Source organism: Suillus discolor (assembly GCF_016758755.1).
Source record: "Suillus discolor strain FC423 chromosome Unknown F5147scaffold_5, whole genome shotgun sequence".
NCBI classification, from domain to species: domain Eukaryota; kingdom Fungi; phylum Basidiomycota; class Agaricomycetes; order Boletales; family Suillaceae; genus Suillus; species Suillus discolor.
Genome location: NW_024541252.1, coordinates 381,805 through 404,933, shown reverse-complemented (window position 1 = coordinate 404,933; position 23,129 = coordinate 381,805). Strand labels below are relative to the sequence as shown.

The 23,129-nt window shown below is 47.6% G+C and overlaps 5 protein-coding genes across 5 annotated transcripts; all 5 read left to right on the top strand.

Annotated features, from left to right (window-relative positions):
* Positions 1-1,381: 1,381 nt before the first annotated feature.
* F5147DRAFT_301625 (P-loop containing nucleoside triphosphate hydrolase protein) lies at positions 1,382-4,327 on the top strand. The gene is made up of 12 exons (XM_041429111.1): positions 1,382-1,779; positions 1,831-1,855; positions 1,905-2,358; positions 2,409-2,531; positions 2,584-2,714; positions 2,763-3,016; positions 3,069-3,150; positions 3,195-3,374; positions 3,426-3,715; positions 3,768-3,871; positions 3,932-4,028; positions 4,080-4,327. The coding sequence occupies exons 1-12, from the start codon at positions 1,514-1,516 to the stop codon at positions 4,186-4,188; spliced, it is 2,115 nt and encodes a 704-aa protein (XP_041298005.1). The 5' UTR covers positions 1,382-1,513; the 3' UTR covers positions 4,189-4,327.
* A 1,177-nt stretch (positions 4,328-5,504) lies between these two features.
* Positions 5,505-5,968, top strand: F5147DRAFT_671271 (uncharacterized protein). Its single transcript, XM_041435583.1, has 3 exons — positions 5,505-5,568; positions 5,657-5,836; positions 5,880-5,968. Exons 2-3 carry the CDS (start codon positions 5,670-5,672, stop codon positions 5,941-5,943), a joined length of 231 nt encoding a protein of 76 aa, XP_041298004.1. The 5' UTR covers positions 5,505-5,568; positions 5,657-5,669; the 3' UTR covers positions 5,944-5,968.
* Positions 5,969-7,135: 1,167 nt separating this feature from the next.
* Positions 7,136-15,113, top strand: F5147DRAFT_671255 (glycoside hydrolase family 13/glycosyltransferase family 5 protein). Its single transcript, XM_041435582.1, has 19 exons — positions 7,136-7,561; positions 7,611-7,761; positions 7,815-7,917; positions 7,979-8,397; positions 8,447-8,825; positions 8,875-8,939; positions 8,992-9,964; positions 10,015-10,282; positions 10,333-11,968; positions 12,024-12,309; positions 12,363-13,040; positions 13,092-13,349; positions 13,402-13,722; positions 13,776-13,980; positions 14,033-14,105; positions 14,159-14,201; positions 14,252-14,440; positions 14,494-14,887; positions 14,941-15,113. Exons 1-19 carry the CDS (start codon positions 7,156-7,158, stop codon positions 14,949-14,951), a joined length of 6,858 nt encoding a protein of 2,285 aa, XP_041298003.1. The 5' UTR covers positions 7,136-7,155; the 3' UTR covers positions 14,952-15,113.
* Positions 15,114-16,671: 1,558 nt separating this feature from the next.
* Positions 16,672-19,836, top strand: F5147DRAFT_604562 (GMC oxidoreductase-domain-containing protein). The gene is made up of 18 exons (XM_041432304.1): positions 16,672-16,747; positions 16,803-16,814; positions 16,868-17,192; positions 17,253-17,504; positions 17,559-17,650; positions 17,704-17,883; positions 17,942-17,952; positions 18,002-18,121; positions 18,189-18,415; positions 18,463-18,558; positions 18,615-18,663; positions 18,712-18,849; positions 18,900-18,960; positions 19,014-19,102; positions 19,152-19,375; positions 19,424-19,443; positions 19,494-19,616; positions 19,666-19,836. The coding sequence occupies exons 3-18, from the start codon at positions 17,147-17,149 to the stop codon at positions 19,774-19,776; spliced, it is 1,839 nt and encodes a 612-aa protein (XP_041298002.1). The 5' UTR covers positions 16,672-16,747; positions 16,803-16,814; positions 16,868-17,146; the 3' UTR covers positions 19,777-19,836.
* Positions 19,837-20,943: 1,107 nt separating this feature from the next.
* F5147DRAFT_833422 (uncharacterized protein) lies at positions 20,944-22,500 on the top strand (the record flags this gene model as incomplete). The annotated part of the gene is made up of 4 exons (XM_041443864.1): positions 20,944-21,553; positions 21,798-22,242; positions 22,302-22,397; positions 22,453-22,500. Exons 1-4 carry the CDS (start codon positions 21,039-21,041, stop codon positions 22,498-22,500), a joined length of 1,104 nt encoding a protein of 367 aa, XP_041298001.1. The 5' UTR covers positions 20,944-21,038.
* Between the last annotated feature and the right edge of the window lie 629 nt (positions 22,501-23,129).

Below are 23,129 nucleotides of genomic sequence, written 5' to 3'. Positions count from 1 at the left end.
AATTTGGCTGTGGTGCAGGAGGCAGAGGCCTGTCCTGATTATCATGGGCAGCACGACGACGATTACGTCTGGTAGGAGAAGTCATTTGAAGTCGATTGAGTCTGTCTTGTTCACGTTGGGAGTGTCGATCACGTTCTGGCGTGATTTGTTCTTGATTGCTAATGTGCAGATATGAGCATCATGCACCTTGCACATAGCAATATATATATCAGCAACTCACAGAATAGGTATATATCCATCCATGGTTGTTAAATTCAAACAGTCGTTTAGCAAGTGCAAAATTTGTCTAAACTCATCAATTAGTCATTTCTATTATCATTGATAAGAAATAACACCCACCAAAAGTGTATCACACTTTATTACACTTGGCTGCAGGGAAAGGCAGTTTAACTTGAGAATTCTATTCAAAAGCAGCAGCCAAGTTGTGTAATGATTTGTGTAACCAAAAGTGTAATCAAATTTCTATTATTGCTTTTGATATTCTCGATGCCTCTCCCATATAGTAGGAAAAGTCTGTTGTTTGTCCGTTGCGTTCCCACGGCGCAGTAGGCATGAGGATTACTGTCCACTATATCGTGTTTGGCAGTATTTTCGGACTTGTAAAAATTTCACTCAATTTGTTCGTTTACACTCTTCTTACTTAGTCTTAGTCTTAGTCTTAGCGAGTCCATGCGAGAAAACCACGCGAGTTTCCAAAAAGAGGTTTAAGCGAGGTAAGCGACGCAAGCGAATCTAAGCGCATCTAAGTGTATCTATGTGAAAGCCACGCGAGCTGGCGACTCCTCCCGAAACCGTCGCACTTTACTTCTTAGATTGAATCCTTCAAGTTTGTCTATCTTACCTTCAGGCGTCCTGACCTCAGACGGCTTGTCAAACAAAGCGTTAAGTTGTAATTGGTGACGCTCAGGCCAGACGAGCGGATCAGAAGGCATGAGAGGCCAGGATTCGAGTGGTATTGTTAAAATCGGAAGTCCGAGTACGGTGTCAACAAAGAAAGGGAAACCAATACTCACTGAGTACTGAGTAACGGTGTTTGTCGGCCGAGTCGGGGATTGGCGCACGCGCCGCTACGATATTAATAATGACCGGTCTGACCCGTGACCATTTAAAAGCACCGCAACCTAGTGCTTAGTAATTTGAAATAGGTTCAAACATCCAAGTTAACGTTTGCGCAATCAGAAAGTCCACACGTTCGTTATGTTCTTATTTTACCCAATCTCCCGTAGCGCGGCTGCTTCAAGCTACTGATATCAAGCTATGCGAGGTTCATTATGCATACACGCTGCGACATGCATGATCGACCAGCCAACATTCGGCGGCTTCGACAATATTAATACTGTTGGCTTTCCCGAGCTTTGAGGACGTACGAACTAACTAGTACAGGATTTCACTTGTGGAAACGGTGTTCGGGATTTACCTGACGCTTGTCTCCTGGCTTACAGGTGTTCTCCGACTTTGGCCCACTTGACTTTAGCCTACTTAGTATTCTTTCACCATCAGGAAAGAGAGACAGATGAATGCACACGCAGGAGAATTCGACCACCAGGACACTCGTCGTTTCAAACATACCCGCATCGGTATATGGGATCTCTACGAGGAACGCCAATCACGCATACGAATCTCACCAATATCGAAGATATATGCGCCGATAATCTACAACGTTCCACTTCTAGTTCGCATGTTCAAGGATGTACTCAGCATCAGACGATGCTCCATTCTTCTCCCCGCATACCTTGTAGTAGAAGTTTTAGCTTCCCTCATACCCGCTGTTTCTCTGTGGTACGTCATAATGATGCGACTTCCCTATACATCCATAACGTCGTCGCGCAGGTACTCCGGACAATTGCTCCGCCTTGTAATATCCCTTCACTTTCATCTACCACTGCCAACTTATTTTGCACTAGGTAGAGAGCGTAATGGAAGCACGTACTGTGGACACAACGGTGCTCGTACATTTTGCGGCAGCACATACCATATGCGCAGTTGCTGTGCGCTTTCTCAGATACTCCCGAGACTGCATGATACCTCGTCTGAGCTTGTACATCAAACAATCCTACAATGAACGCATGCTCCTCTCAGCCTCTCGCCTCGACCTGCCCGCATTTGAAACACTTTATGACTCGTACACAGTGCAGGAGCTCAGCTGTGGCTTGGCTCATTGGTATACTTCGTCAATTTGGGACACTATCGAGATGTTGACGGACATCGCAATGATACTTATTCGTCTGCTCTCTCACCTTTTGGTTCTGAGTACAGTCATGTGGGAACAACAGGATGGTCTACTTCTCGTGGTTCTCAGTTTTTTGCAATATTTATTGTCCTGGGACAGCACGGGAAAAACAATGGTCGGATCCTTGGGTATGTCAACAGCTGATGCTTCTAAGCCTTTATTTAACCCAGATACGTAGTTTGGGCCGCGACAACGACCAACGAGAATTTGATTTGCATGCAAGGTCTGAAGGGACTCATTACTGGGCCCTCACACCGTCGAGAGTTTGTCGCAGGCAACTTCAGCGAACACATTAGTGCACGTATGTCGACGCGCCTTACCGGACAATCATATGCTGACCTGATCGAGACCAGGATTTCGCGAAGCATCTCAGCGCATTGGTCACGATGCGGTTGAATTCCCAGAACTGAAACGATTTCGTTCTTTTAAGGACTGTCTGAGCATCACATTCATCATCCGAGAAACAATGCATGTGTTACCCCAGGTACGTGGAGTTGACTTCAGAGTTGACAAAGACGACTAAGTCAATTAGATTGTCTTCTCCTTGCGCGTAGTGATAAATCCAATGACCACTCCAGTCTCCTTGGCATCACTCATATGGATCAAACAAGTCTTTGATCCATCATATTTCTCGATATCCAGCATGTTTTCCACTCTTGCGACCAACTTGACCCGAATACGCGATGTTTATGAGATAGAGAATACACGAAATCAGGTTGTGGATGGCACGGAACCGTTCCCCGAGAATCAACAATCTCTTGCAAATGGCATTTCTGTTGAATTCAAGTTGATTGGTATTCCTTACTTCATAGAATTATTTCTAATGCATATATGTCAGGAATGTTTCGTTCCGGTACCCTGGTCGAGACAGGTGTGCTCTGCGGAATGTATCGTTCAAGATTGAGGCTGGTCAGCTATGCGTAAGTTCATCTACTTCTATGGTGCTATCTAATCACAATAGCAGGTTGTCGTTGGTGTGAACGGCTCTGGAAAGAGTACGATCTTGAACCTGATCTCCCGCGTCTACGACCCAACGGAAGGCACCATCCTTATCGACGACCGTGACATCAAAACCTTGAAACTTGCTGACCTCCGTGCTGCTATGTCCATCCTCTTCCAAGACTATTCGCAATTCCCCCTCTCCGTAAGCCATACTCGTGCAACCTGGAAGTGACGTATTCTAACGTACACGCAGATGCACGAGAATATCGGGCTTGGTAACCCTGCCCTTGCACATGAGGATGACAAGGTTCGCGAAGCCGCCCGTCTCGGCGGCGCAGAAGACTTCATTGACGAGCTCCCTGATGGATTTGATACCTATCTCAACCGCGTCGTGGATAATTACCATGGAGACCTTCCTGAAGGTACTACGACGCTCTTCGGGCATCCCGCTGACTCCTCGTCACGGAATGTCATTGGCGGTGTCCATGTCACCGGAGCTCCAGGCATTCAAATTAGCCGCGGGCAGGCGCAGCGGCTTGCAATGTACGTGACCATACCTTGACTTCTCAGGTCTTGACATGGACTATTCAAATAGCTCCCGCACATTCATGCGGTCGTTGGTCTCTGAAACTGAGTCTTCTGCTGGCATGATGTTATTCGACGAGCCGAGTGCCTCCCTAGATCCTACGGCTGAACATGGTGCGCTCTCTTGTTTCTTCGAGATGCCAATTTAGATGTAGTCATGACTGATGGAAATAGATCTCTTTGAGCGTCTACGGAAGTTGAGGGGCAATAAGACCATGATATTCTCCACTCACCGGTTTGGAAATCTCACCCAATATGCGGACCTCATTTTGTGAGTTTCTGTCTGCTCGAACACCAATGCTTGCTGACGTGGTCGCCGCAGGTACATCGACGAAACTGTCCAGGAAAAAGGAACGCATGATGAACTCATGAAGAAAGAGGGAGAGTATGCTCGTATTTGGAATATTCAAGCGAAATCATTCACTCAATAACCAGATACCGAGACCACAACAATACACCAAAATATTCTGTACCACTGATTCTCATGCATATGTTCAATTTCAGTCACGTAGGTGATGACAGGTGCCATCAGACAACTGATGTATTCTTCCTTGCTATTGTCCCGTCTACTCGGCTCAATTCACTTGCCCCATACTCTCTAAAGTCTGAGTCGAAGACGAACGAACATCTATGCTCAATCGGTGACCTCTTGCACCGTCTTCACGAGCTCTGGGTGCTCTGAGCCTGCATTTTTCAGTCTTTGGACTTCATGTCGTATTGGTCACTTCGTCCTCATAATGACTTCGCAAGTCTGCAGTTCTATTTTAATGCAGTCCATTTCCATGCTCTTAGTGTCTTTGAACTGGGTAGCATGACTCATGAGCATCTACTAATGCTAAGTCAGGGTAATATTGTCAGTACGAGACGTATAAGAAGGCCAAGCACATATCCAGTCAACCGAATGACCTGCCATGAACTAACATGTTTTTATAAACAGGTGGTCCATAGTGCGCGAAGTCGCTATGAGCGGAGTACCGGCAAGAGGAATCAAAGATATACAAGTTTACGCTCAATACGCGTGAAATAGCTGGCCAAGTAAAAGGCGAGAAATACAAGCCCTGCAAAGAACACATGAAACCAAACATATCAACAAAGAGAGATACTGTCGACGTACTGCCGGAGCGACTGATGAAACTTTTCCGTCCATCTCCTTCCCTAGTGTCTTTGATACAGCTCTGCGCATTCACCTGACAAAGTAGATCAATAAACTCATGTATGTCGCGAATGAGCAGACTTATTGAACTCACCTTGGGGGCAGTCCCGGTCCTCGTTCAAGTATAGAGAACCTTGAGCCTCAAAATGCACGAGTCTACGGTGGTGAGTTCCTGGGAATGAGAGGGAGTTGTTCTAGAGGCATGTGGTGGTGCTCTGAGAGGGAGGTGCGAGAGGATGCGACAGATGTGCGAAAGGGGTATTTTGACCGATGTTTGTGTTTTTCGTTTGTCTCAAGCCTCCTCGGGCTCACAAAGTGGTGACCTAGCCCCGAAGATGCAAGTTGAGCTTTGCGAGTGGGAAGACATCGTGGAGGTAAGGCGTACGCATCATGAAAAGGGTATCAACAAGACTCCAACGTAAAGTTCATGGAAAGCACGCGAGGGAGGTGCTGGAGGTATAGGACATGTTTACGACAGGTGTCGTAAGGGATATTCCACTGAGGTAAGGAGGGTCAGAATATTACGTCAGCTTTGTATCTTGACTCGGATTAAATTGTCTCGCTCGTTGTGTCATATTTTTGACTCTTTTTTGTTCACCAGTACATTTTTGGTCAAGCGCCTTCACACGTTCCCTGTGTGCCATGTGGTGGACGAGGACCTTTTTGTGATTATCCTGAATGGTACGATGCTTTTTATTATTATCCGATATTTGCTACTCCTCAGACATTCTGTGCTCGGCTCTGTAGTGAGCCTCCGTGATGCGTCTGTCTCACTGTCGCCAGCTGATTTTAGTCGTCGCCACTGTTCCATTATCTGTCAATTCTTTCTTGATTCGTACCAAGGTGTATTATTTTCGCGTTCGTTTGAACAGTATGCCTCTTGGCTCTTTTCAAGTGAAGAGACAGTCAGAACTCAGTTTGAAATGGTATTGACCTCTCCTTTATTTCATTCTATCTCACGTGTTCTAGGTCTTTCTGTCGCCCGCCGTACCAAAACCAAGTTTGTCGCCGTCATTTGCCTCCACTTCCTTGAACTACGTGCATTGTTCTCTGTTCCTTCACCTTACATCAGAGGTCTTGTAGACACAGATCGACGATGGGGAAATGTGCCACTAGTGATTGGTAAGGGAAAATCAGATCTGCGGAGACAAACGTTGGGACACTGCCAGGCAGGTTGCAAATATCATATTCGCGCGCGGCACTGACGTGATGTCGTAGCCAATACCAATGTGAGAATCAAAAATGAAGAACATCTCGGGGGCCGTCTGAAAAACACCCCAGTTCTCAAGGTAGTGGAAGATGTCTGATGCATTTACGGCTCAGTACTGAACCGTAAAACACATCAAACTTCCTCCACGTTCAGTGATGAAGCGAGTTTTTTTGTGTTTCCGCTAGGTTTTAAGTGGCGTCGTTGATTGACCATATGTGTTATGGGCGGGAGAGACTATCCTGATTGAGTAAGTATATGGCAAGTCAAAACCTTGGTTGATTTGCTGCATATGGCATCATTCACTCAGACTAACCAGAATATGGTATTTTTGGCGGTTTGAACGAAAGATTACTCTCGAAATATCTCACCTTGCTCGATGCTCGTACCCGAGGTGAGGCTGTGGTACTAACTCTTGACCTACCAAATCATTCTAACGTACATCTCACTTTTTATGTGTCAGAACTCAAGCGTCACTGAATATCCAACAACACCTGGATCGAGATGTACCCATCACGCTAGCTACAACGTTCCGGGCCTGTCATCATTAGTGGATAGCGGTTCAGGAGCCGAGAATATAAAGCACATTTTCGATCCTCGGACGTGTGGTCGCTGCTTTTAATGTCTCGGATACGGACCTGAGGCGGATCTCTGGCTAGCCGGTCATGACCATCGAAGACTGCCCTAATACTGAATAGTACACTACAAGAATATACGCAAGTTCGGGGGATGAATGTGTTGCTTACGATATTACATCACTATAACTCATTGTGAGCGCATTCATTTACCCCTGAGTAGGGTCTACAGTGACATTGCTCCTCAGTATTGTGTCTTGAAATCCACGAATTTGTCTCTGATCTTTGCCTCATTCGCTTTAGTATGTCCCGCCGTTCTTCGGGAGGTTTCCAATATTTAATGCATCTTTCCAATGTATGTATGATACATTTTCTCCCTTCTGTTCCACGCTTACCGTCTCTTCCTGGAAACCCCCGTCCCTGTCAATCATTGTCTTTACCATTCTTCTCCAAGTGGTCCAAGATGCGGTTCCTAACCGCCCTTGCTTCCACACTATATTTTTCTTCAGTTACATACGCTTCCCCTTATCATCCAGACCTCACATTCTACAATCTCAATGTAAACCAATCCGCCCAGTCTCCTACAGATTATTCAACCACAAGATCAAACATCACCTACACCCCTTCTCCACAGAACTGGCGTTCAATCCCAATGTACACCGTCCTTATGGACAAGTTTGCCGATGGTGACCCTTCAAATAATCAGTTCTTCAACTCCCCATATGAATGGGATTGGAGAGAAACCCAACTTCGTTTCGGTGGTGACCTCAAAGGTCTAATCTCGAAATTGGACTACATCCAAGGCATGGGCGTCAAGGCCATATATCTCTCAGGTACGATATTCTTGAACATGATATGGCAAGCCGATAGTATGTCCTCATCTCAATCTCATTTACCGCTCATACTCACTTCCTTCAGGTTATTCTCCTCTCGACTTCACCGTGTTGGATCCTCATTGGGGTACTATCGATGATTGGGTAAACTTCATCGACATCCTACACGCACGCGGCATGTATATCATGTTGGATTTCACAGTCGGAACAATGTCCGACCTTCTCGGCTTTGAAGGGTTTGTTCACCCTATCCACCAACTACAATCACTCACATTCACTCACCCATCAGTTATATAAATGCCAGCGCCCCATTCAGTCTCACTGAATATCCTGCAATGTACAAAAACCCAAAGCACCTCCCCTGGGGTTTCGAGCAGTATGTTGATTTTTCCGTAAGTAATTATTTCCGTTCACCTCGTACCTGAACCCCCCTCAACTAACTTTTTTTCCTAGGTCATCAATGAGCGTAACCATTCTTGCCAACTTCCCGTGTTTTGGCAAGAGGATGGAACAATCCTGCCTGCGACGGGATATGATGGTTGTTACGAGTCCGACTTTGACCAATATGGTGACATGGACGCCTTTGGTGTTCACCCTGCCTGGCAGCGTCAACTTTCCAAGTTTGCATCTGTACAGGACCGTCTCCGCGAATGGAAGCCTTCAGTTATGGACAAACTCACTACCTTTTCCTGCATGGCCATCACAGCCCTTGATATCGATGCCATTCGTGTCGACAAGTCCACGGAGATCACCGTCGATGGCCTAACCGCTTGGGCATCTGCAACTCGTGCTTGCGCCACTGATCTTGGAAAGAAGAACTTTTATATCACCGGTGAAGTCACTGGCGGTGACACCTTTGGGTCCCTATACCTGTCAGTCGCTATTTCACTCACCACCGGCACCAATTGATCTCCTTCATAGCGGACGTGGCCGTACCCCGACTATGCTGCCCCCCGGATTCCTCGCCAACTCGACAGAATCCGAAAACCAGTATTTCTTGCGCCCACAGTCGTCGAATAGCCTCGACGGCTACGCGTTCCATTACGCGATATACGGCTCCCTCATCCGTTTCCTTGGACTGGACGACAAAGTGGATCACAATACCAACTTCATCGCCACTTGGAATCAGATGCTCGTGACCGACGACTTCTTGAATCCAAACACCGGCCTTGCCGATCCGAAGCATTTATTCGGAACAAGCAATTTCGATGTTTTCCGTTGGCCCAGTTTGGCGAATGGCACATTGAGATCTGCATTGGCGTCTTATATCACGTACCTGGTCATGCCAGGGGTTCCATTGGTAGGAGTTATACTTGAACGTTTGTCACTGCAGTACTTACCTTTTACAGATCTACTATGGCGAGGAGCAGAATTTCTATCTGTACGACTCCACAGCCTCAAACTATCTCTTTGGGTGGGTCACCGACTGCTTCAAGTGATTACTTTTTTGATACTGCTACTTTCAGCCGTCAAGCTATGATGAGCAACAAGGCTTGGCAGCGCCACGGGTGCTACAAGGTTGGATCCATCGAATACTCCAACATGCCGCTTGAGTCCGCCTTAACGGGATGTGACGACGATTGGAACTCGCTCGATCATTTTGATCCCACGACGGACATGCGTCGCCTCCTAAAACATTTCTTGTACCTCCGAACCACCTACAACGCCCTCCAAGACGGCTTCGAACTCGTACAGCTTGGAAACTGGACCAACTTTGTCGAGTTCCCAGGTTCAAACAACATCGTAACCGAATTGGGCCTCTGGTCCGCATCACGTGCAGGTATACCGAACGTACAAAACCTGACAGGGGAGCACACCGATCAGGTCTGGCTATTGTACTCCAATCAGAACAACTCACAGTCGTTTTCGTACGATTGCAGGGGTCCGCTGTGGATATCGTCACCCTATGTGGGTGGGACGACGGTGAGGAACTTGCTTTCTCCGTACGAGAACTATACGCTCGTGGACTCGGGGTTGTCATATTATAATAACGGAGGGGGACCGTGGTATGGGTGTCTCCAGATGGTGGAGATGGACACGTTCGGCTTCAAGGCTTTGGTTCCTATCAGCGAGTGGGTCCCTGCCCCCCCTATGCTCACCAATTTCCTGCCTGGGCATGACGCGCGCATCGAAGTCATGTGGGGGGAGCCAAACGCCACGATTGTGAACCTCGTGCTAGAGTTCAATGTGGCAATGTCGTGTGATAGCGTCACACAGAGTTTATCGTTCAACATGTCGTCCTCTGGCATCGGTGGGCAGCCTACGCTCAACCTGACTTCGGTGGTGTGCAATGCTGTCACAAATCCCACCATGTCGTCCGTTGCGGGAACTCCGTACTCGCAGTGGTCGTGGTCTGGTACACTGACCGATGTTTCGGATGGGATTTTGGAGATTATTGTTAATAATCCAACATCATTCGATGGGACGCTGTCTACTGGGGTATGTCTGTGTTTTTCTGTACTCTGTCATGTTTTGCTCATGGTTTGTAGAGCATAGATCATCTGCTGCTGCGCAAGGGCGAAGCGAACAATGTCATAGTGTTCCCCGAGTCCGATTATGATAACACAGATTTCAACTACACTGACGGCCAGTATACATTCACGCACCGTGCTTACGGAGCGGATATGTTCAGGTACTCAGGCGACTTCACACTGAGTTGGTCTAACTGGACGAATTGGGAGAATGTTACGACCATACCCGCTGATGTCCTCAGCAATTCTGATACTTTCTGGACGGGACAACATATCATAGTACAATGTGAGTGCTCGTAGTTGCTGCTTCTTTTTTTAGTGTTGACGTTGCGGTAGATTGGAGTGGTGTCGCGACTACCTCCAGCGTCGTCGTGCATGCAGATCTGAACTACAAGCAGCAGCGTCGCGTTCCCCAGTTCCTCGCTCGAGGTCCTTTCAACGACTGGGGTTATGACCAGGGTATCTCCAATGCGATGAACCTAGTCAGCGATGGCACTTGGGAGCTCGAAATCATGGCTGCGTGGCCAACGTACCTGCAACTCAACGTGTTTGGGTACGATGATTACTACTACGGTGACGTCGACGGGGACGGCGTTATGGATCGGCTACCACCAAACAGCATTGCGCTCAACTACCTGAATTTGTCGGCACCCCCCTATCCTGCGCTCGCATGGACACTCATTGTTGATGATGCCACGTTGGAGTGGACTCTTGAACCTCGTGGCCAGGCTTCTGTCAGCGCTACCATGTACGGGCTCCTCTGCTCTCTCTCCCTCATTACCGGAGTTCTCGCAGTCGTCATTTTCATGTACTCTTTCTACGGCATCCGCCACAACCTGTACGGCGTGCAAACAAATCCGGGCGCAAACAAGTGTTCCCCTATCATCGGATCGCTCGATAACAAGTCGATCATGTACTTCAAAGGGAACGTGACGCCTATCATGGAGAAGACCTTTGGGCACAAGCCGAATGCGGAGATTATAGGATGGCCAGAGGACAGGAATAAGCTGCGCAAAGTCCTCATCGCGACGCTGGAGTATGAGATCATTGACTGGAAACTCAAGGTCAAGATCGGAGGTCTCGGTGTGATGTCATCGCTCATGGGAAAAGCTATGACGGACGTTGACTTGATCTGGGTCATTCCAAAAGTGAAGGACCTAGATTATCCCGCTGGTGAACCTGCGGAGCCTATCGAGGTTATCATCTTCAATGAGCCTTATCGCATCGAAGTGGAGACGCACGTGTTGAACAATATCACCTATGTCATCCTCGACAGCCCCGTTTTCCGTACACAGACCAAATCAGATCCGTACCCAGCCCGCATGGACGATCTCAGTTCCGCCATCTTCTACTCTACATGGAACCAGGCCATCGCAACCATCATCCGCCGATTCCCCGTCGTCGACATATATCACATCAACGACTACCATGGTGCGCTTGCTCCGATTTACCTCTTACCCAAAGTAGTACCCGTCTGTCTCTCGCTGCACAATGCCGAGTTCCAGGGTCTATGGCCGCTTCGAACACAAGAAGAGGTGAAAGAAGTCTGCTCCGTGTTCAACATCAGCAAAGAGCACTGTACGAAATACGTCCAGTTTGGAAACACGTTTAACCTGCTTCACGCTGCTGCGTCGTTTATCAGCGTTCATCAAAAGAGCATCGGTGTCGCTGGAGTGTCGGACAAGTATGGGAAGCGCAGTTGGGTGCGGTATCCTGCTCTGTGGACCCTCAAGTATGTCGATTCACTGCCTAATCCTGACCCTACGGATATCGTGGCTTTGGATGAGAACCCGGTGGCTATTCGTGAAGTGCAGATCAATCAGGTTGTTGAGGCGCAGCGTCCGGAGATGAAGAGGCAGGCTCAGGAATGGGCGAATATCAAGCAGGATCCCAACTCTGATCTGTTTGTGTTCGTTGGTCGGTGGTCGAAGCAGAAAGGTGTTGACCTGATTGCGGATGTTATGCCATCGCTGTGAGTCCGTTTCTAGATTTTGTGAGATTCGGCTTTGACGAGACCTCTCTCGCAGTTTTGAGAAACGCCCTTCGATACAGTTAATTTGCGTCGGACCTGTCATTGATCTTTATGGTCGGTTCGCTGCGGATAAACTTGCTCGGTTGATGGAGATGTACCCTGATCGTGTTTACTTGAAACTGGAGTTTACTGTGTTGCCGCCTTATCTGTTTAGTGGTGCTGATTTTGCTCTGATTCCTTCTCGTGATGAACCGTTCGGATTGGTCGCCGTCGAATTCGGGAGGAAAGGTGCCCTTGGTGTCGGTAGTCGACTCGGTGGTCTTGGGTTGATGCCTGGATGGGTGAGTGCTCAAGGTCGTCTTCTTGGGGCACGATTTGATAAGATTCTTGGTAGTGGTTCCCTGTGGAATCTACCTCGACGGACCATATGTTGTCTCAGCTTTCGAAGACGATCAAGCTGGCGTTAAAATCCACAGAGGAAGAAAGAGCCATGCTTCGTGCTCGGTCAGCTGTTCAGCGTTTCCCAGTCGTCGAATGGCGTCAGCGGATGGAAGACATGCACCGACGGAGTATAAACGCGAGCCGAAAGCGAGCTGGTTCAAACGCTTGGCGGGAGGCGGACTGCGGGACTGAGCCCTCTCAGCATGCGTTTCCGGAGGCAGAAGATTGGAACCCTGTCAATCAAGGACTGCCTGTTCAACCTGACTGGGATGCACAGAGCGCCATGTCATCCCCAAGATTTATGCTTAGTTCTCCTGGAAGCCAGGCTTCAACGCCCCACGATGAAAGCTTTCCACCTGGTCTCAACTTCAACCGCGACTCCTCATACCCATTGGATCCTTCTGATAAGGGACACTCGTGGCATAGTTTCGCGACTACTAGTAGTCGGTCTGGGCACAGTGACTTTTTGGAGAAAGCAAACAGGACGAATATACGAGATGTGCCAGATCCTTTCTTGAGTCCGGCGCCCCCTTCGAAACCGTTCGGGTCACATTCTCAGGCTCCAACGGCCTCCATTGGCAGCATCATGAAAGAAAAGACCAGCTCACCGCTAAACAAGGCTATTGTGACGGTGAATATCTCGAGAATTTTGGCTACCGCTATCATCTCATTCACTTTTTAGTTTACGGATTCTGATGGCGGCGTTGCCTCAGACTTTGTGCAAAAGCTGCAAGCGTTGAACTCGGACAACTCCAAGGGCGAACTCTCTATTGAGAAGTACCTCGTCAAGTCTGAGGAGGCTTTCTTCGAACGTGTGAGACGAGACAAAGTGTCCAGTGCAACCAGTCACACTTCCTCGCACCGGGAGTCTATCCAGACCATGCTGGCTCGACGAATTGGAGGCTGGCCGTTGTATACTATCACCATTGCTCTTGGCCAGGTAAGACCTTTGATTCTTAATCTTCATCCATGAGCTCACGTTTGTTCTCAAGGTGCTTGCTGCAAACAGCTACCAAATGACTTTGCTCACTGGTCAAAACTACCAGAGCAACATCCAGCTATATGTTCTCGGCGCTGTATTCTTGGTTTCGTCTTTCGTTTGGTATACGGTGTTCCGCTTAAAGCCTTCTGTCTACGTTCTTTCTGCTCCCTGGCTCTTCTATGGCATAGCATTCTTTTTGATTGGCATTCCCTCATTATCACCGAAAATTCGAGAAACTCATACCATCTTATCGGACATTGCCACTTGGTCATATGCTGTCGCTTCTGCTGCTGCTTTCATCTTTTTCGGCTTGAACTTTGGAGAAGAAGCGGTGCGTCATTTTTTGGGGGGTCCATTTGTGTGCAACTGACGTTTGTTCTTTAGGCTGCTCCTACTGAAGTCTGGATACTGCGCTCTTGCATTGTACAAGGTTCTCAACAGATCTGGGTGGCTGCCCTATGGTACTGGGGTAGCACACTGAATACTGCGACGCCTGGGTCTGTTACGCCTTGGTGGATTGTCTTTATCTTGTGGCCGCTCTCAATAATGTCGTTTGCGTTTGCATACTTGACGCTGCACGGGCTGCCAGGTAAGTCCCATCTGAGTTCTCAAGCACGACAATAATACCAATTACAAAACAGAGTACTACCAACAAACTCCTCCGAAAGTTCCAAACTTCCTCAAAACTCTCTTCCGAAGGAAGCTAGTTCTTTGGTTAGGCTCTTCTTGCTCGCGGCCAAGTTGATGACGCTGATACTCCACGCAAGGTTCCTCGCGTCTGAAATCTTACGTGATTATTGGCTCAGCGGTGTATGTTAGACCCGGTGCTTTGATATCCTTATGTTCTGACCTTATTGCAGCCCTACGGTCGCAACTGGAGTTTCCTGTGGAATGTTCCGATCCCCAAGTGGGCGATCTTGCTTCTCACAATCTTCTTTTTCGTCGGTGTCTGGGCTCTCATGCTCTATATCCTCACGTCTTTGAGTAAGACCCATACTTGGTTGTTGCCCGTGTTCGCTGTCGGCCTCGGTGCTCCGAGATGGTGTCAGGTATGATCTTGTCAATGTTGCATCAATCTTCAGACATCTAACATGTGTCGCAGACATTGTGGGGCACCTCGTCTCTCGCGCTCTATATCCCGTGGGCTGGCTCAGGGGGACCATACCTTGGTCTTGCTCTGTGGCTTTGGCTCGGTGTTTTGGATGCTGTACAGGGTGTGGGCTTGGGAATGATTCTCCTGCAGACGTTGTCAAGATTACACGTCTGTTCCACACTCGCTCTCGCTCAGGTCATTGGGTCTATTTGTGTTATGGCCGCCCGCGCAACTGCACCAAACCGCATCGGTCCAGGAAGCGTATTCCCTAATGTCGGAACATGGGACTTCTCGCATGGTCTCAAGGGCAGCCCGATGGCCTCCGCTCCATTCTGGCTGGCGCTGATCTGCCAGATTGTCATTGTACTAGGTTACTTCTGGTTCTACCGCAAAGAGCAACTAGGTAAGTCGTCATGCAACTTGGCCGTGGAAATGCTCTCACCACCGTTGCTTCAGCTCGACCATAGTTATGCTATTGCTATCCACCGTCATTCATGTACATACTAGAACCGTTACTCCATTCAAGGCCTTCCTTGGATACTTTCACTCGCTTATATTTTTTTCGCTGTTAGATTATAGGTTGTCATCAAATTTCTGGAACTCTGTACTCACTCGCACATCACATTGTCAGCCGAAAATCACGTCGCTAACTCCAGTGTTTGTATGGGTGCCAGGTGATGTAGCCTGCCGGAATGAACTGGCACCACAAGTCCAGCTGAGCGAACGCGCTGTTCGCTTCCTACGTTCGTTTTCTCCCTCTACTACGTGCCACGTCGAGTTCGTCGTACCTCATTCGCACACCTACAGCTTTCTTTCGACCCACCCACTGGCCACTCCTTTTTTCGTCTTCGCACACTCAGTTCATATTCTGTAGTTTAATTGATTGTTCTTTAATGCATAATCGTTTCGTGGCTCCTCAAAGAGTCGTTCGACATGTTCGAATTCGTGAGCAGTTATCCCGCCCTCCAGAGTTGCTCTACCTGCTTGCGTCCCACCCTGAGCTAACGTTCGGTCTAGCCCAACCTGTCAGATCACATCAGCGACTTTCAGGCCAGACGAAGCTAGACTCATATATGTATTTCAAGTATTTTTATAGATCTGCGTTTTGGTGTTGCTAGAATCATACAAGCGGTCCATTCACCTTTAGATGTGAATTATAATAAGAGACGTCTGTACACTACGTCTGTGGTGGTCTTTTCCTCTTCTCTTGGAAATAGCGCTCGAATGTCTCGGTGACATCGTACTCTTAAAAGTGTGGTATATAATGGGGAGGCGTGTTCAATTGGCTGTGTCAACATCGCGAGGTAGTCTGGAGTTTGCTCGGGTGCGTCTGGAAGAGCCTGCTCTGCTTCTTTGAGAGTGTCGAAACTGAAGAACAATTCTCTCTGATGAGGTCGAGAGATTGACACACATATGAGCACGGACTTGAGTGTAAGGTTAGCGCACCTGTAGCGAGTACACAAAAAGGAAACCAACTGAGGTCTCAAAGAGTAAGCATAAGCCCCAAACCGTCAGTTGTGATGTCCGTGGACGTCACGATGGGAAGGCAAGTTTTCTCTCGCCAACACGAGGATGTATTCAAATATCAAATAAATCACGTACTTTATCGTCTGTTTGCGTGTCCATGAGTGGCATTATGCAGGAACTTCAAGGAAGGCAATATACCATCTGAAAAATCGATGACATCATCGGAGTAGCTCGAGTCTCTGTTGCTGGAGATCGCTTCGAAGTAAGAACACGAGAGAAGTATCTCCAGGTTTAGGAAGAGCGCCTGAGTAGACAGCGCGATGGAGTGGACCTCCCAGAAGGCAACCAGCGTGGATGTTTTGCACGAGAAGACATACCTAAAAGTTAACGGTCTTGAATTCCCTATCTCCCCTTCTTTTCAGGTGGCAAATCGGTCTAGTGTGTAGTAGAGTGAGCAACTAACAAGTTGTCGAAAATACGCACCAGCGATGTAATCGAAACGGGAGTAACATCCATTGTCGAGGAATAGCCTGAGTATCAACATGATCAATATGTCGGATTCGGATATCGAAGGCCTCTCAAGTTAGCACAAGGTGGCTATGATTACTTAATTATTTGGCGTTGTGGAACGCCACAGCCACAATTGTCAAGGACCTTGACCTGCTAGAATTTGATTTAAATTAGACTCGTTGCGACGGTGGACATATATATACATACAATCATCACGGGGCCACATCAATCATGATGAGATTACGGATTCAGAATCTGTACGAAGTCCCCGCGTGAGATTCATCCGGTATCTTCCTTCAACTACTAGAAAGAAGTCAAAATCCACTAAAAATGATTACCAGGGCCCAGCAGGTGTACGTCCAAACGAAATCCAACTTATTCCTCAACTCACATGTTCGCACGACAGCAAGTTCATCGAGAGCCTGAGCTCGGACTCTCTAAACATCCGCACTTCGCAACCGTATCACCTGTTGCGATGCACCGGACACTGCCGGGCCCAAATCGCTGGTAGATCACGGTGTCTGCTTATGGGCTACGCCAGAACCATGACGGAAAAGTGTAATGCATCGCAATAGTCCGTTTTTCAACTCGTCTTCAGGGCTATCTTTGTTGTTCGCACCAGTGAGGGATATAAATTTGGACACACTGATAATCAGTTTCCCGCTTAAACTTGAAGCACCCCTCAATGCCTCATCCAATCATATCAGAATTTGATATTATTTTTTCTGGGGGTGAGTGATGCATCTCGCACTGGGGTGACTAACTTGACATAACGCTGTATCATGGTTCAGGTGGTAGCACAGCTTGTGTTGTCGCAGGCCGCCTAGCTACATTAGATCCCTCCCTTACTATCTTAATTCTCGAAGGGGGCCAACACATTCTCAATCAAGCTGCGCATGTGCGGCCTTACAAATTTACAAGTCATCTGGTGCCAACGAGTACCACTATGACATTCAATGTTGGAAATCCAAGTCCACGTCTCAACGGCCGCGCTCCAATCGTTCCGTGCGCCCATTGCGTTGGTGGAGGCTCAAGTGTAAATGGTTTGTAGCGTTCTTGCACTGAATACCATGGCTCTGATAAGTTGACTCGGTCAGCTATGTGTTACACTCGTGGACCTGCCTCAGATTTTGATGACTGGGGAGCCGAAGGGTGGGAATCTAAGAACTTGATCCCCCTCATGAAGAAGGTCTTCGACTGAATCATCTCTATATTTTTCAAGCTGAACTATTCATTGCTTAGCTGGAGACATATCAGGTACAGCCCGATCGCCTAACCCACGGGTACGGTGGACCTATCAAAGTGTCCTCTGGTGGATGCAAACTAGTTGTCTCCGAAGAGTTCATACACGTTGGCACGACATATCACAAGAGGCAATATGCTGAAGACACTGATGATTTAGAAACATGCAACACATACAGTGTGCGCCACCTGAATTTCTTTCACCATGTGTGGAGTCCGCTCACGAGATCCACTTCAGCCATGGGCGAAGTGAGCTTGTGCTCATCATCTATTATTAATTGGGCTCATAGATGAGAAGGTACATTGACGGGACAACTGGAAGGCGTTCCGACGCGGCCCACCACTATGTCTACAACCAAGCTCACAATGCAAATTTGCAAATATGGGTTGGCAAGCGCGTGAAGCGCGTGATCTTTCAGTGAGTGTTCCACATTCAAGTTGGATTTTAACCGTGCCAGACTGCTGATGTCTTTTTCGAATGAAAGAGATAAGCGTGCTGTAGGTGTCGAGTTCACCAGCGATCCAGTGTCTTGCCCAGACGCGGATCAGTCATCAAGCATCGTGAAAGCATCAAAGCTTGTTGTTATCTCTGCTGGGGCATTCGGTTCGCCGGCCATCCTCGAGAGGTCTGGGATCGGTGCAGAAGCAATTCTCAAGCGGTGCAATATCAAGCAACTAGTGAACTTGCCTGGCGTTGGAGAAAATTATCAAGGTCCGCATTCAACCATTTGTTTCATGATGTTAACTTAGGGTTAAGAGATCACAACCTTGTCTTTACTCCATACTTTGCCGCTGAGGGAACTGTTACTATGGACCCCCTCTATCTTGGGGAGGAGAGTGACGTTGTTGTCCAGAGTAAGCATGTTCTCGCCATATTCCGAGTCCATTTAACTACCCATGAAATATTATAGAAAATCTGGCCCAATGGAAAATTGATGGCAAGTCACTTATTGCCCAAAAGTTGGTGCAAAGCCTTCAATACTGGTGACGTATTGATTGGCATTTCAGTAGCAGCGATGCAAAAATAAAATGGCGTCCTGATGACGATGAACTGAAAGCCATGGGTTCAGCTTTTCAACCACGATGGAAAGAGTTCTTCCAGGATCGCCCAGACAAACCTGTTGCACTATTTTCTCTCTGTGCAGGGTGTGCACATTATTTTTGTTTGATGACGCACGAATACTCACGGTAACCAGATCCGCTGGGTTCTCGCGTATCCTTCCTCGTAGCAATTACATCGCTGCCAACTATTTTACAGTACTACTTCCATATTTACTACCCCGTGATTTTTGTTCTGAATTTTCCAATAGCTGTACCCCGTGTCTACTGGCAGCGTTCATATCAAATTGGACGAGAACGGCCAGGAAGGAATCGACTTCAATGCAGGCTTCCTGGATGAGTGAGTCGGAAATTTCAACTCACTGATGTGACTACGATAATCCTCACAGTCCATCCGATATTGTACCTCTTATCTTCGGGTACAAAAAGCTGCGCGAAGTCATTCGACGCATGTCTTCATATAGAGGTGAAGTCCCCATAGGCCACCCTGATTTCCCACAGGGAAGCGCTGCAGTCTGCGGAGAAACAACCGGGCCGGTGGACTTGAATGCGCCTGACATAATCTACACAGCAGAAGACGACGATGCGATCGATCGATACATTCGTGATCGCGGTATGTTGCATCCCTATCGTTATGTCAAGATACTGAATTGATACTCAGTGCAAACGACATGGCATTCGGTATGTACAGCTGAAACTTTCATGCTTTCACCTGGACTTTACGTGTCTAGCTCGGAACTTGCGCCATGAAGCCAAGGGCAGATCAAGGGGTCATTGACGCTCGGTTAAACGTGTACGGCGTGACAAACCTCAAGGTGGCGGACATGTCTATTGCGCCGATAAATGTTGGCACGGTGGGTACTGGTCGGGGATCCTCAATATGCAGTCTAACCGTCTCTCTAGAACACATATTGGACAGCGCTTCTCATTGGGGAGAAGGCTGCGATGATCATTGCTGATGAGTTGGGTATTGAATGTCGATCATCGTGGAAAAGTCCTCAATCACGTCTGTGATCAGTAGGTGTCATTGTAGGAGTAATCTTGAGCATGTACTTTACGCGTCAATCGCTGATACGCAACCAGCATATATATCAAAATCGTGAGGACAATATATCGATTGCAAATTCTGGTAATAGTATATTAGCTTGCAACCTTCTTCATACCACCTGACAAGGATCAGCACACTCTTGGCTTTTCCTTTCCGCGCGCATTTTGTGTGCCAGTCAGTATGTCTACAACCAGGCTCACAACCCCAATTTACAAATGTGGACGTGAAGCGTATGGTCTTCGAGTGAGTGTTGCGCCCTGGATCGTAATCGTGCTCAACTGCTGACGTCTTTTCCGCCGTAGGTGTCGAGTTCACGCGAAATCTATCGACGCATGTCTTCTTACCAAGGTGAATTTGCCGCTTTCAGAGGGAAATGCTGCAGTTTGCGGAGAAGCGATCGGTCCAGTGGACTTGAATGCGCCCGACATGGTCTACACTGTAGAAGATGAGAAAGCGATCGAAAATCTTCTCCGTGATAACAGTATGTCCTGAATTCATTTTCCCATTCTTAAGGTAACATATCTGATTGAATCCCAGTGTGATCGACGTGGTACTCGGTATGTGTAGCTTGTACTTCTACAGGAGGTGCCTTATCCTTGTGTGTGGCTCGGGACTTGTGCCATGAAGTCGAGGGAAGATCAAGGAGTTGTCGACGCCCGGCTAAACGTGTATGATGTGACGAACCTCAGGCCTCAAGGTTGCAGACTTGTCCATCGTGCCGAAGAATACTACTAAGGTGAGTAGTGAACAAATTGGATCTCCATGTGTGATTGCGCACACAACTTGGTTGAGGTCTAGGAATGTCATATCACTGAATTGGCTCAGGTGAATGAGATGTACTGAAACTGCCAGCCTTGCACTCTGAAGAGGATGAGGATGTGCTGCCTGCGTGTCGATGCTGGCCATTAGGGCTCGGTGAGAAATACAGATGTTACTAACATTGGTTATTAACATCAGTTATTAACCGGTTAATAACACCGAGGAAAGTCAGACGCACTTTTAGCCTGTTAATAATTGTTAACAATCATATGTTCAATACAAGAGCCTCCAGCTGCATCAGTCGACTACTGTAGAGATACGACACTAGGTTCGTCACGTGCAGCCCGTGACGATGTCACGCTTAGTCTTACAGGTTCGAATGTCCAGGTGACCTGTGACCTTACCCAAATAGATTCGCCTGCGGATCGTAGTGCTTCGCCGCTCGCAACGCCATTTGCAACCATCTGACATGCTGCTTCGTGATTCAAGCAACTTGCTTCAGTCTGTCATGGATTCACCTCGCATAGCGCTGACTGGTAACGAGTGGAATTGGAGATTCGCGAGCCTCGCAAGTCGAGAGGCGTTGCAATATTTACGTGATGTTCAGAAGAATGATCCAGCTGGATGGACGAGGATTGCTACTGCTCAGTACAAGACTGTCAGCGTTGACCAGGCAACAAACTCCGAGTCAGAGAACGAGGCCACTGATACTACCGGAGCCGAATCCCCCTTTGACGATGCTAGTGAGCATGACCTCGATGCCAGTGACGTGCCAATGGATGCACTCCTTGATCATATGGCTTCCGGGGGTGAACACGTCCGTTCTGACTGCCGTATCGATGCAGATGGCGGACTTCTGTGTTCAAACCACTCCGAAGTCTATGATGTGGGTGACATTACTGCCAAAGATGTGGAGAGTGGCTCAAATAGTGTTCCGAAGGTTGATTACGGGCGTGGAAAGCGTAGACGCATCGCAAATTCGATGTATGATGATTTCTGGTCCCATTAGCGCATAACCTATGTTTTTTTTCCCATATGTCACAAATTAGCTTCGTCCCACCAAAAATTCATGTGACAGTCACACCAAATAGATTCGATTCGTTAAGGGCTGTGACCTGTGACGAACCTAGTGTCGTATCTCTACAGTACTAGTCATGTATAATCTAGTATTTAAATCTCGTTTAGAAACACTCTGAGTGACAAATGTCACAATTGTTACAGGTAACAGTCAAGCGTTTAATCACAATATTTGCCCAGCTTTTTTCTTATCTGAAAATATGTCCGAGTCACCCACAACGGAGGAGTTTGTCAACACTCTCGACAAGCTTAATATTCTTCTCACCAACCTACCTTCCCAGCTTCCCTTGGCTGATAATTACTATGACTCCCAGTACCCCTCCTTTCTACAATTTTCCTTGGATCCTGATATACTTGAGAAGACTGGTGATGAGGTAGCGACTCTAGGTGAACAACTGGAGTCTGTCTTTGGCTGGAAGGCTCGGACTTCAGGTGATGGTGTTATTCCAATCCTAGAATGTGGAAAAGCAATATGTGCCTTGCATGGTATCTTGATGCTATATTACAAAAAATACCCTACAAACAATGTGCTCAAAAAGTGGGTCCATGACATCACTGCTGGAGCAGAGAAAGTTTACGAGATGTATGGTGTCCCTGTACGTGATCCGGAATTTATTTGCAAATTGCACTGCCCCTAAAACTAATCCGAGTTAAGATTCCAGAGTGCTCAAAAGAGCCTGTAAGGCAACAGGGTACCAAACGTCCAGCACCAGATGTCACTATCACGCACTCACAAAGCACTGGCAGTAAGGTATGTAATGTTTCCTTTGTAATAATACCAATATGATATCGTGTTGTCTCCGCAGGCTGCCACGATGGTGACCGACGATGGAGATGCAGATTGGAATTATTAGACTCACAGACAACCTTTTTAACAATTGTTAACTGCGTTTTTGTTGTTAACAATGTTAATAATGTATTTCTAACACGTTAGTAACACAAATGTTAGGAATTGTTATTAACCTGTGTTAACTATGGCCCTGGAGCGCCCGATGTTACTAACAAATGTTAGAAATCGGCCGTGAATTATTCACCGAGCCCTACTGGCCATGTACTAGTATATGTACTCTGGGACCCCAAGACTCCTGAGACCCCGGTCTCTGCCTCATGCTGCTCTTTTTGTTGCTCTCTAGATCTCTACACTCGTCTCGCTCTGGCTCTCCTCCTCATGTCAGGTTCTTCGATGTGATCTTGTTATCCGATATGTTGCGAAATAATCGATCAAGGCTTGTAGCTCAAGCTTCAAGCCCGGATCATGACACGACAGGACATCAATGCAGGCTTTAAATGTATTAGCTAGGCACTTTAGACTTCAGTAAAGATAGTCGCCCTGCCACTACTTGTCAGATTGAGACTCCGATGTTAATAGAAGGAAGGTCATCGTTCCTTCTATTAATGGTCTGCCAATGTGGGAGACTAGTCTCTGATGGCATGATGGGCCGCTCAGTGTGAGTTGGATGAACGGGCTCTAACTGGTTCCCAT